We start from the raw sequence: 12813 nt of genomic DNA, 5'->3' as shown, positions 1-12813 counted from the left end.
TTAGCATGGCTGCTTTTCTGGGTGTGGATGTTCTCAGAATAGGAAAAAACCCCCCACCATGGTTATATAAGGTAGCATACCACTGAAGTGTAAAATATGCTGAATCTCATATTTATCTACAGGCTGCTTTATATTGACCTAAGTATGTATGTGTCAACTTTCCACCAGCTTTTAAGTAAAAATTTCTGTCTGGAAGACAAAACAGTGAACAGGTGAAACATCCTAGACAAGTCCACAAAGAGAGATTCCAACCTTTCCTCCAGAATGCAGTAAAGCAGCAGTTAGACACCCCTTTCATCCTCTGAAATCTGAGTTGTGACCTGGTGCTTCTCACATGCCCAGTGGTTTGGAAAAGTCAGCAGGTGTTTATTTGACAGTGTTCCCTGCTTTCTGAACTAGGGAAAGGGATTTATTTTTTCCTTGCTCATTTTTTTCCTCCAAAGATTGGGTTCATTGTCTTCATCTGACTCTTTGTTTCTTCAGAGACATCAGAGGAGGTATGGTGGGTTGACCACAGCCAACAGCTCTGCTCGATCCAGCCACTTGGTACCCCATAGGGGAGAGAACAGGGGGAGCAAAAGCAAGAAAACTTAGGAATAAAGACAGTTTGATAAGTGAACGAAAGAGGAAAAATAAGAGGCAACACAAAGACAGTCATTCACCATGTACTACAAGTACATCAATGTCCAGCCAGTCTCCAAGCAACGGCAACCTCCTACACCAACACCCCCGAAGCCCACCCTTTTTTATTGCTGAGCAGGAGGTCATATGGCACAGAATACCCCTTGACTCAACTTGGCTCAGCTGCTGTGTCCCCTCCCAGCTTCTTGCCCACCCCTGACTTACTTGGGGGATAGAATAGGGGTGCAGGTATAGCTGTGCAATAGCCAAAACACTGGTGTGTTATTAGTGAAGTTTTAGTCACAAATCCAAAATAACAGCACCATGTGGGCTGCTGGGAAGAAAACTGACTCCATCTCAACCAGACCTAGTACAGGACAGGGCCTGAAAACCAACTGTAACGATCATGGATTAATTGAAATGTTTCTGTTCAGAAAAATAAATCTGAGAAGCCTAAGAAGTTCTTGTTTACTTGAACCAGTGCCACATAAAATTCATGCTGTTTCTGAGTGGCAGTGTGTGAACTGGAGAAGAGCTTTCCTCTTCCCCATTAGTACTGTATAATTTCTTGGGCTGATGGTGCTTAGGGACAGCCACCCTTCACATGCATGTGTGTTGGCTACTTCTTTAAGGTTGATGTTCCTCTCACTAAACTTTAAAAGCTGGAATGCAGCTTCTGTGTCAGAGCCCTAAGTTTGGGTTATAACCATGTGAGCTTGGTATCTGGACTTAAGTGGGTCCCACTGAAGATCTGTCAGTGCTGTCCAGAAAGTTCAGAGAGTTATTCAGCTAATCAAATGTAGGTGTCTGCTCTTGGAGTGAGGAGTGGCTCTCAAGGCTTCACTCATTTTAGTGACTTGATCTCCATCAATTGACCATGTTGATTTCTAACATCAGGTCCTTGAATATAAATTCAGATACAAGGCTCAAGCCTGGGGGCTGAAATCAGCAGGCTGCATCTGGAGCTGTTTGAAATACCCCCCGGGTATTTTGTTTTGACTTGCCTTCAGCTGTCAGGCCAGAGGGACCCAGTTCTCCCGTAAGTTGTGCATCAACATAGGTATCTGCCAACTCTGCAGGTGTCTTACATACCCATGAGTGTCTGAAATGGCACTTAGTGTCTGGGCAGCTGAACAGACCCCCCCAGTGGAGCCTAAAATACCCACAGGTGTGATAATGCAGGTTCTCTTTATAGCAAATACAAAGAAATAAGTCCCATTATTTCAAATACATTTATATTTTTGTGTCCTGCAAGTACCTTCTCATCTGCATTGAATATGAGAGTAGACTAGATGAAGAGGTCATCAAAAGTGAGACATTTGAAGTGAGGTGAACATTTCTACAAAGTCACATGTCCTTCTACAGATGATCAGGGAGTTTATTTGGTCTTTTTAAACTTTCTGTCTAAGAGTATCACATATTTTTATACATAGTTTAACAGCTGGAATACATATTCCTTTTTTATTTGTAAGGCACATTGACATACTTGTCTGTTGCACAGCAACATGTAAGTGCTTTTCATGACAACTGCTTTTCATGATTTCTGAGTAGGAGTGCTGGCTCCTGTATTTTCCAGATGAAAGTTGAGATGATGCCCTTATTTATAGACTGTAAAGGAAAAGGGACGAGGAAACTTTAGAGTAATATTCAGAACTCTTATGCAGAGTATACAGAAGGTTAATTATTAATGCATTTACATTAATGTATTATTTATTGTTTTATCATCTTTACAGATTCAGAAATATCCGCTGTCTTGCACACAAGGGGATAGATAAGCTGTGTTGACCTACTGGGTCCTTTATGCTTCCAGTTTATGTGACCTAGTGGAAGGCTATACCAGTGGAATTGTTGGAGCAAGTGTCAGATACAGGCTTGCTCTAAGGGAAATAGTTTGTGGCAGGCTGCTGTCTGGAGCGATGTCATTTGAGATAATGGTTCTAGGGGCTACAGAACCAACTCCCTGGATGACGTGTGCAGGAATGCTCATCAGTGCAGTTTTTTAAATATTTCATACTGTTTATGAAGGTCTAAAATACAAAGAGAAGGATGGCAAGGAAGTAAAGCAGCACAAAGAGAAACTAGTGGAATATTTTATGAAGATTATTCACCCTTGAATAAGCAGTTCTTATAAAGGGATAATTTATCACATTGAATGTTCTTCCTTTCAGACAAGGAGTATTGCAAAGTGATATTTCCATATGAAGCACAGAATGATGATGAGCTCACAATCCGAGAAGGCGATGTCGTCACACTTATCAGTAAGGTAAAAGCAATATTTTTCTCCTATAAGCAGGGATAAAGCTTTTAAAATTGGCATCATTTAATTGCTATAAAATTCCTGTTTGTGCCTTTGACAGTGTTGTTCCTAAAGCATTGCTGGTTTGACAGTGAAACATTACACAGACTTCAGAGAGCCCTACATCTCCCTTCCTCTTGTGCTTTAGAGCCTTACCTTGATAATGTTAAGTGAAGAACGGCCAATGTGTACTCTTGAGTTTATAAATTTATACAATTAATTTTAATTTGAATCTACTGGCAGGTCTACATAAATTGTAAATAGCTCCCTGTAACAAACACAATGGCTTAGAGAATAAATTGGAAGAGTCAAGAAAGCAGCAGCTTTGAAAATTTCTCTTAGATGTGTGAGTTATTTTTCCTGTAGGAATTATGAATTATATTTTTTGGGTTATATTGAGATAGTGTTCCTAAATTAACTTAATGAATTAAGCCCTTATTTAAAATATAGCCACCCTTAACACTATGGTAAAGCAGAAAAAGATGGTAAAACAGAAATTAAATAATTTTAGATCTGTGTTTTTTCTTTCAAATTACTTGAAGTTACTCAAGATTTGAAATGAAAAACCAGTGCCAGGATTTATACAAAATCTTAAAAAAACTATAGAGTGACATGGTGAGTAAACAGTTGGTTTTCTTTTAGAAGGACTGTGCACCATGTTATAAAGAACTGATTATAGTTTAGGTGTACTTAATTTCCTGCTCATGTTTAAAGACTTTACAGTTTGTTTAAAAGTTTTTGATTGCTGGGCATAAATATTTTTGGGAAAAAAAAAGATATAAACTAGAAAAGGCTGTGGATTTTGCGTGAGGAGGATGAATTGTAATGATGTGCACATTAGTGCTGCTGTTTGTACTTATATGAAAGTAAAATAATTAATTCTACAATTGATAAGTTTCATAAGAAATTATTTAACTGACCAATTTGGCACCTGGGTGGAAAAAAACCAAAACCTTGACAAGTACATCTGAGGGAGTGTTTGCCATATACTAAGCCATTTTCAGTCTTAGAGGCCATCTTCTTTGTCCTGGACAATACACTTGTAACCAAAGAAAAATAACCAGACATTTGGTAGGAAGAGAAACTGCAAATTTAAAAATAATTTGTTTACATTAAATATCCTTTAATGACTTGCCTGCAGTGACTTTTTTTTTTAGCTTGTTTGTAAAACTATTTCACTTTGCCTGATTTAGAATGCTCTCATGTGAGTATTTAATAGCGTCTCTGATCATGGAAATGGCTTTTAAGATGTTGCTCCTGTCCACTTTACGCTTTGTTGACCATGTTGATTTAACTCCCTGAGATGGCTGGTCTCCAGGTGGAGTTGTGTTCTTCAGTATGCATAGATAGAGACAGATACTTTACTGGAGTATCAGTGTGAGATTTCATTTGCTTGCTTTTCCCCGTTTTGGTCTTTCATAATAACTGAGCTGATGATTTGAGTGGATTGATCAGTTTTCCCAACCATGTGTGAGAAGTTTGACAGTAAATGTACTATTCTCTAGTATGTTGCCCTGTCCTTCTACTCTCCAGCCTGGCTGTATCAAGCCGTTGAAGACATTTTATTTAATTTTCTTCTTTTTTTCTGTGGCATACCACATGTCTGTGAACAATTACATAAACCCATGCCTCTAGAGCGTGGGGGAATCTCAGTGCACAAAAGCTTGGGGTTTCTCTGTGAATGCCTTTTTATGCTGTGTCTGAACTGATCTGAGCTACTGAAGAAACAGGGCTTAACAAGCAGTCGCTTTTCAGTTCCTTTTGTGCTGTGGGTTTTTTTCATCTTTTTTTAACGCATAGTTAAAAAAATAAAATTCCAGTGATGTGGGGCCAGGTTTTTTCTGTAGAGTTCAGAAAACAGTGGGGTCTTCTTCATGCTCTACCACCTAGTGTAGTAACTTTATTTTAGTCCAGGTCTTCTGAAGCAGGTGCATGTTGTCGTTTTTCTGTTAGTCAGTGATAACAAAGTGAGCCTCTCCTTTCTGCCCACCAATGGCCTCTGCTAGACAGTTGCCTTTTACCTGGAGTTGAAATCACCCTGCTTAGAGAGTCCTTTTCAGGGCCAGTTAGTGAGCCATGCTGACTAGGAGGCATTAAATGGAAACATATGGAATGCTTCAGAAACTATTACCAGAGTTTTGCTTTGTCATCAGATTACAGAGTTTCTTTTAATCTATTTGTAATAAATTGTTTTGCAGGGTTTGCTTTCTATGCTGGAAAGCATTTATTCTTTCCAATTACCTAGACCCAAGGAGCAAAGATTGTTACTTTTAAGGAAACAAATGAGTGTCATAGTACTTCCCACAACCACGGATGGATTATCATTGTAAAATAATGTATTTTGTTGAAATCACAAAAACCAAAAAGTTATGTAGATTCTCAGTATGAAACGTGTATCACTAGACTAATCTGTTTTCTCACATCAGATCCATAGGAATGTTGAAGGCTCACAATTTTAACTTATGCTGAATTTGCATTTAATTGAAAACAACAGCAATGGTCAGAATGTGTGTGAGTGGCTAAAGTAATGAGTGAGTAACACAAGAATGGAAGAGAAAACTCATGAAAATAACGTAAAATCTATTACAATGATTTTAAAAGCATGAAGATGAAATAGCATTTGATGGGTGCTAAGAGGAACAGGGGTGACTTAAATGAGCTAAATGGGAAGTTACTAGGAGAGCCCATGTATATGTGCACACATGTGAGACAATATGTGTGTGAGGAAGCTGTTAGTCTGGTATTCATCTTAAAATGCTAAGACTTAATTTTGTGGAAAGAATTACAGAGGAGTAGAATCAGTAAACGCAGAATTCAAAATCACTGTTTTAACAGTTTCCCAGAGATATAAGGGATAAGAATACATCAGATTTCTCTTTTTTATTCAGTTAAATTAGTTATAAAAATCCCTTTGTCAAAATCATCAAGTATCTATCTAATATAAAGAACAAATCAATATTTTTTTTATCATGACCTTTGCAGAATGTGTTTCAAGTTCTTCTTATTCTGTTTTGATGGATGTTGAGATCTTGAATCACAAGCCGATCAGACCTTTCCTATAGGCCTCTATGATAAGGGAATTTGAATATTGCAGGGTTTTATGAAATAACCAGAGAATACATTGAACAGATTTGCTGAATCCCAAGTGATGTCCCTAATCATGGAGAATGTGCTGGTGAGGTGTATTTAAGGTGCTGAAGTGAGTCAGTAGAGGCTTATCACTTACAGATCAGAATGGTTTGTATTTTGAGAGCTATAAGGGGAAGGATGGCATTATGCAAGACTGATAGCCAAAAATAATTTACAGTTATTTGGAAAATATACACTGAGAGAGAGTCCAAACATTTGTTGTTTCTTCATAGGTTAAAATTTACCTAAAAGACTGAAGAAATAAATGTATTTACATAAATGTATTCAAAAAATTTCTGGAAAAGGTTTTTCTTTCCTCCTTTTTCTCAGTGAAGCAAATATCCTTGTAGTACCTAGAAAAGTTTTATTTATTAATAAGTGGAAATAAAAGTGGAGAAATGTTATTCCTCTGATTCCTTCATGCAAAATATTCTGAAAGACTAGAAAACATTGCTCAGAATTGTAAAGGAAGGTAAAAACTTCATCTTCAAGGCAACAAACTACTATAACTGGTGCCTTTGCTTTGCAAAAAGGAGTCTAAGAAAAATATACCTTTGGAAGGCAGAGAACAAAATGCAAAATACAGTAACTTTACTTGTACAGTTAAGGTGATTGTTGTGCAATTTTATTATAAGGTATGCTCATAAGCTGAAAATATACAAATGGCAAATGGCCACAAGACTGACTGTGTAGTTTGTTTTTGTATTGTCAAACATTTCAGTTCCTTAGGTAATTTTTTTTAGTGTCTTCAAAATATTCCTGACAGCATTTGGATAAGGGCAAGAACACTAATGGTAATGACTGCACCATGCAGCTGAAGGAGAGGGGCAAACAGGTGTTTTATCATGCTCAAATATTCATTTTGGAGATTGTATTTGTAATAAATAGAGTTGCTTCTAAGCAACAGAAGATTCACATGACATTTTCAACTGTCATCATGAAAATCTTACAGGATTCTTTATTCCAGCACTTTTAGACATAGCTACTCTAAGCTACTTTCCAGTTTTAATAAAGAGTCTTTATGTAAACACTGGAAATGTATTAATAGCTCTGATAAATTATGACAAAATACATAGGATTCTGAAGATTTCACTGGCACACAGAAAATGACCTGTGTGAGGAATCAATAGTAATAGCTAAATAATTTCAAAGCAAATACATCGAGCACACAGTGGCAGCTGTGCACTCATTTGAAAGTGGTTTCACTTGCAACAGTGTGCAGGATTTCATTGCACTGCATCAATCTCCCTGAGCTCTAGGCAGTAAATGCCACTTTGTTCCCAGGAATTAAAATGGTCTGGATAAATAAAATTAACTACTTGCAGATTTGAAAAGCTGACAGTGGTATGAGGGTGTCCTCATATGAACCCTTATTATGAGAGGTAGTGAAGGGCACTGATATCAGTGGCAATTCTGCTAATTCTGAATTTACAAGATGATTTAGCTGATGCTATTCAAATAGTGTTGTGAAAGTTCATAGAATCATAGAATCGATTGGGTTGGAAAAGACCTCCGAGATCATCGAGTCCAACCCTTGGTCCAAATCCAGTCCATTTACTAGATCATGGCACTCAGTGCCACGTCCAATCTGCGTTTAAAAATCTCCAGGGATGGTGAATCCACCACCTCTCTGGGCAGCCCATTCCAATGCCTGATCACTCTCTCTGTAAAGAATTTTCTCCTGATATCCAACTTAAATTTCCCCTGGCGGAGCTTAAGCCCGTGCCCCCTTGTCCTATTGCTGAGTGCCTGAGAGAAGAGACCAACCCCCACCTGGCTAGAACTTCCCTTCAGGTAGTTATAGACGGTGATGAGGTCACCTCTGAGCCTCCTCTTCTCCAGGCTAAACAACCCCAGCTCCCTCAGCCTCTCCCCATAGGACTTATGCTCCAGTCCCTTCACCAGCCTTGTTGCTCTTCTCTGGACCCGCTCCAGCACCTCAATATCCTTTCTGAACTGAGGGGCCCAGAACTGAACACAATACTCAAGGTGTGGCCTCACCAACGCAGAGTACAGGGGTAGGATCACTTCCCTGCTCCTGCTGGCCACGCTATTTTTGATACAGGACAAGATCCCATTGGCCTTCTTGGCCACCTGGGCACACTGTTGGCTCATGTTGAGCTTCCTGTCAATTAGTACCCCCAGGTCCCTTTCTGCCTGGCTGCTCTTCAGCCACTCTGTGCCCAGCCTGTAGCGCTGCATGGGGTTGTTGTGGCCAAAGTGCAGGACCCGGCACTTGGCTTTATTGAACTTCATCCCATTGGAATCAGCCCATCTCTCAAGTCTATCCAGATCCCTCTGCAGAGCCCTCCTGCCTTCCAGCAGGTCGACACTCCCTCCCAATTTAGTGTCATCAGCAAATTTGCTGATGATACACTCAATCCCCTCATCTAAATCATCTATAAAGATGTTAAACAGGACTGGGCCCAACACTGATCCCTGGGGAACACCACTGGTGACCGGCCGCCAGCTGGATGCAGCTCCATTCACCAGCACTCTCTGGGCCCGACCCTCCAGCCAGCTCCTAATCCAGGAGAGGGTATACTTGTCCAAGCCATGGGCTACCAGCTTTTCCAGGAGTATATTATGGGAGACAGTGTCAAAGGCCTTGCTGAAGTCTAGATAGACCACATCCACAGCCTTCCCCTCATCCACCAGGTGGGTCACCTGATCGTAAAAAGAGATCAGGTTGGTCAGACAGGACCTGCCCCTCCTAAACCCATGCTGGCTGGGTCTAATCCCTTGTCCATCCTGAAGGTGCTGTGTGATTGCACTCAGGATGATCTGTTCCATAACCCTGCCAGGCACCGAGGTCAGGCTGACAGGCCTATAGTTGCCAGGGTCCTGCTTGCAGCCTTTTTTGTGGATTGGGGTGACATTCGCCAACCTCCAATCATTTGGGACCTTCCCAGAGAGCCAGGACTGTTGGAAGATGATGGAGAGCGGTTTGGCAAGCTCTTCTGCCAGCTCTCTCATCACCCTGGGATGGATCCCGTCTGGTCCCATAGACTTGTTGGGATTCAGCTGGCTCAGTAAGTCGCTAACTACATCCTCCTGGAATACAGGAGGGCTATTCAGCTCTCTGTCTCTGTCTATCTGCTCTAGAGGCCAGTTGTCCTGAGGGCCACCTGTCTTACTGCTAAAAACTGAGGCAAAGTAGGTGTTAAGTACCTCAGCCTTCTCCTCATCTTTGTTAACTATATTTCCCTCAAAGTCCAACAGAGAACTGAGGTTTTCCTTGCCTCTCCTTTTGCTATTAATGTATTTATAAAAGGACTTTTTGTTATCCCTAACTGAATTAGCCAAATTAACTTCAAATTCCACTTTTCTTTCCCTAATTTTTTTCCTGCATGACCTAGCTCTCTTCGTAAATTCTTCATAAGTAACCAGCCCTTTTTTCCACAGTCTGTAAACTTTCTTTTTATCCCTGATTTCTTTTAGAACCTCCCTATTTAACCAAGCCGGCCGTCTTCCCCTCCGGCTGGCCTTTCGGCACACTGGTATAGCCTGTTCCTGTGCGCTCAAAATTGCCTGCTTGAAGCATGTCCATCCCTCCTGGACCCCCTTGCCTTTAAGGGTTGTTTCCCAGGGTATGCCTTGAATTAGTTTTTTGAATAGGCCAAAATCTGCCCTCTGGAAGTCCAGAGTAGAGGTTTTAATGATGGCTCTCCTTACATCCCTGAGGATTGAAAATTCAATTATTTCGTGGTCACTATGCCCCAGGCGGCCTCCAACCACTACATCATCCACCAGCCCCTCTCTGTTTGTAAACAGTAGGTCTAGTGGGGCCTTACCCCTGGTAGGCTCATTTACCAGTTGATGAAGGAAATTATCCTCTATACACTCCAGGAACCTCCTTGACTGCCTCTTCTCTGCAGTATGAAGCTCCCAGCAGATATCCGGCAGGTTAAAGTCACCCACAAGCACAAGGGCTGGAGATTTTGAGACATCTGCCAGCTGCTTGTAGAATAATTCATCTCCTTCATCATCCTGGTTGGGCGGTCTGTAACAGACACCCACAAGGATGTCAGCCTTGTTGGCCTTCCCCCTGATTCTGGTCCACAGGCACTCAACCTTGTCACTGCTGACCTCAACTTCAACAGAGTCAAGAGACTCTCTGACATATAAAGCCACCCCTCCACCTCTCCTTCCCTGCCTGTCCTTTCTGAAGAGCTTGTAGCCCCCCATAGCAGCACTCCAGTCGTGTGCGTCATCCCACCACGTTTCTGTGACAGCAACTATGTCATAGTTTTGCTGCTGCACTATGGCTTCCAGCTCCTCTTGTTTGTTTCCCATACTGCGTGCATTGGTGTACATGCACTTCAGCTGGGCCATTGATTTTATTCTCAACTCAGGCTCTACACCCTTAGGCTTTTTTCTGGAGAGCCCAGTTGCCGCCCCTTCCCCCTTCAGACCTAGTTTAAAGCCCTCCTAACTAACCCTGCCAACTTACGGGCTACAGTTCTTTTGCCCTTCCCAGATAGATGAAGCCCATCTGGTTTGACGAGACTAGGCAACATGGAGTTTGCCCCATGATCAAAAAACCCAAAATTTTGACGATAGCACCATCCTCTAAGCCACCTATTGGTAAGCTGTGCTTTCCTAAACCTCTCCTCATTTATCTCTTCATTCATCCCAGCTAGCACAGGAACTGAGCCAATTACTACCTGTGCTCCTGTCCCATGAAGTGATCGGGTCAGAGCCTTAAAATCTTTTTTAATTACCCTGGTACTCCTATTATTGATGTCTTCACTTCCAACCTGGACAACCAACAGCGGGTAATAGTCTGAGGGTTGAATAAGCTTAGGAAGTGTTTTTGTAATATCTCTCACCCTGGCCCCAGGAAGACAGCAAACTTCCCTGTGGGATGGGTCTGGCCGACATATAGGGCCCTCAGTTCCCCTCAAAATGGAGTCACCAACTACAATAACCCTTCTCTTTTTCCTTTTACCTGTAGTTGTAACAGATCCAGTAGACCGGGTGTAACCAGAAGACCTTGTAGACAGATCTTCCTCCTGACTGTCCTCCATCAGACTTTCTGAAACCAGGGCCATATACCTGTTTTTTAAGGGCACCCTGGCAGGTGAAAGGGGTCGAGAGGGGGTGGTTTTGCCTCTACGAGCAGGCACCTGTTTCCATTCCTCTCCATCCATATTGTCCATTCTGTCTGCCTGATGGCAGGGGGGGCTGGGCTTCACCACTTCCTGCTGGGCTTCTTTAGGAATCGAAAGGGTGTGACTCCACCAGTCAATTTCCCTTTCACTCTCCCTTATACTCCTTAGTCTTTCCACCTCTTCCTTTAGCTCTGCCACCAGACATAGCAAATCATCCACCTGCTCACATCGTAAGCAGGTGTTTCTCACGCTGTCCTCTGGTAGCAGTTGTAGGCTCAAACAGTCTATGCAGCCAGAGGCCTGAGTGGCTGCATCCTTTTTAGAGGGTTCTGTCTGTATTGACACCCCTCTACTGGTAATAGGAGCAACAGCTTTCATTTTTTTGGGAGGCATGACTGCCTTGAGCTGTGAGAAAAAAGCCACAGAAATACCTTAGGCTTCTGCCCTACCTGTTTGCCCTGCCTATGGGAACTGCCGTGCAAACTTCCGTGCCACGCCCTCACTGATGTGCCACGCCCCTGTTTGCCCACTCCTGTGTGGGGTGCGTGAGCGAAGGTCGCTCACGCTCTCTTGGAGGCTCTTATTATGCCTCCCTATCACCTGCTAATGAGCCTGACCCCTCCCACTCACCTTAATCGGTTCCGAGGAGGAGCCAAGCCTGGGTACCATGTAAGACACAACAGACACAACTGCCTGTTGCCAGTTAAAACCTTACATGACATCTTATCTGGTCTAGCTATTTAATGACAATCCAGATATTCAATGGCAATCCAATTTTGTGTTGGGTAAAAAAGAGCCATAAACCTAGTTTCTTAAAATAAGCATAATGGCAATCAGTTTTTGCAAAGATCATATTTGCTTTTGGTGTTATTGTTGATAATTTACTTTACTCTGAGATTTGCAAGTTTTGTGGTTCAAAAAGCTGTACATTTAGTGAGTCCCTCCCCTGAAGCATATGCAGTCAAGTGATAAGACAGACAAGTACGTACAGGTGAGTAGAAGGGTATAAAGAAACAATTAAATGAGATTCAGTCCTGATAATCTCTTTCATCATGTCCTGCTTCCACTGTTGCAATGGCTGCTCTGTGCATTTGTCTGTGTTAGAGTGTGGAATCTGTCATTATGTGGAGTGCCTAATATAATCCAATCCTTAGGGTAGTCATGAGGCGGTTAATTTAACCCTGACTGTGTTTGTAGACACTTACTGGAGTATGGCCCGTTTGCCAAAACAATTGTACTGTTTTTCTCTCTCACAACATCTTTAAATGCTCATCTTGGTGCAAGAGGTAATGGTCCAGAGCACTTTCTTGAGCTGAGCGATCGCCAAGGCGAACTCAGCTGGGTAAGATTGTGAAGGAAAACAGCTGCTCTGATGGATGCAGGAGGCTCCTAAAGGGATGAAATTAGTAAGTGCTATGTACAAGAATCTTGCCAGTGACTTGAGGCCGTGAGCAGGGGAAGGAGCAAGAACTGGATGGTGTGATAGAGGAGGACACTAGCTGATAGTCAGTTGAGCATTTCAACATGTTGTAGAGTCTCTAGGGTAGAAATCTTTCTGTTGCCAGGAATCATTTCTATGGGATTTACTTCATTGATGGATTTTTCTGTATGCTTTTAATTGCAAACAGCAAACACATATTTTACAAACCCTGG

The 12813-nt window shown here is 41.9% G+C and overlaps 1 protein-coding gene across 11 annotated transcripts in view; it reads left to right on the top strand.

Moving 5' to 3' along the window:
- Positions 1-12813, top strand: part of SH3KBP1 (SH3 domain containing kinase binding protein 1) — a 217967-nt gene that overhangs the window by 159669 nt on the left and 45485 nt on the right. For all 11 annotated transcript variants that reach the window (XR_010428559.1, XR_010428564.1, XR_010428562.1 and 8 more), the window contains one exon: positions 2790-2884. Coding sequence is in view for 4 of the 11 variants with exons in the window: in XM_064646750.1 (XP_064502820.1) it covers positions 2790-2884 (95 nt within the window). In the remaining 7 variants the exon portion in view is untranslated. The remainder of the gene's footprint in view (positions 1-2789; positions 2885-12813) is intronic.

The sequence above is a fragment of the Pseudopipra pipra genome, chromosome 2 (assembly GCF_036250125.1).
Source record: "Pseudopipra pipra isolate bDixPip1 chromosome 2, bDixPip1.hap1, whole genome shotgun sequence".
NCBI lineage: Eukaryota > Metazoa > Chordata > Aves > Passeriformes > Pipridae > Pseudopipra > Pseudopipra pipra.
Note: the sequence above shows the minus strand (reverse complement) of the source record. Positions and strands in the feature narration are given on the sequence as shown.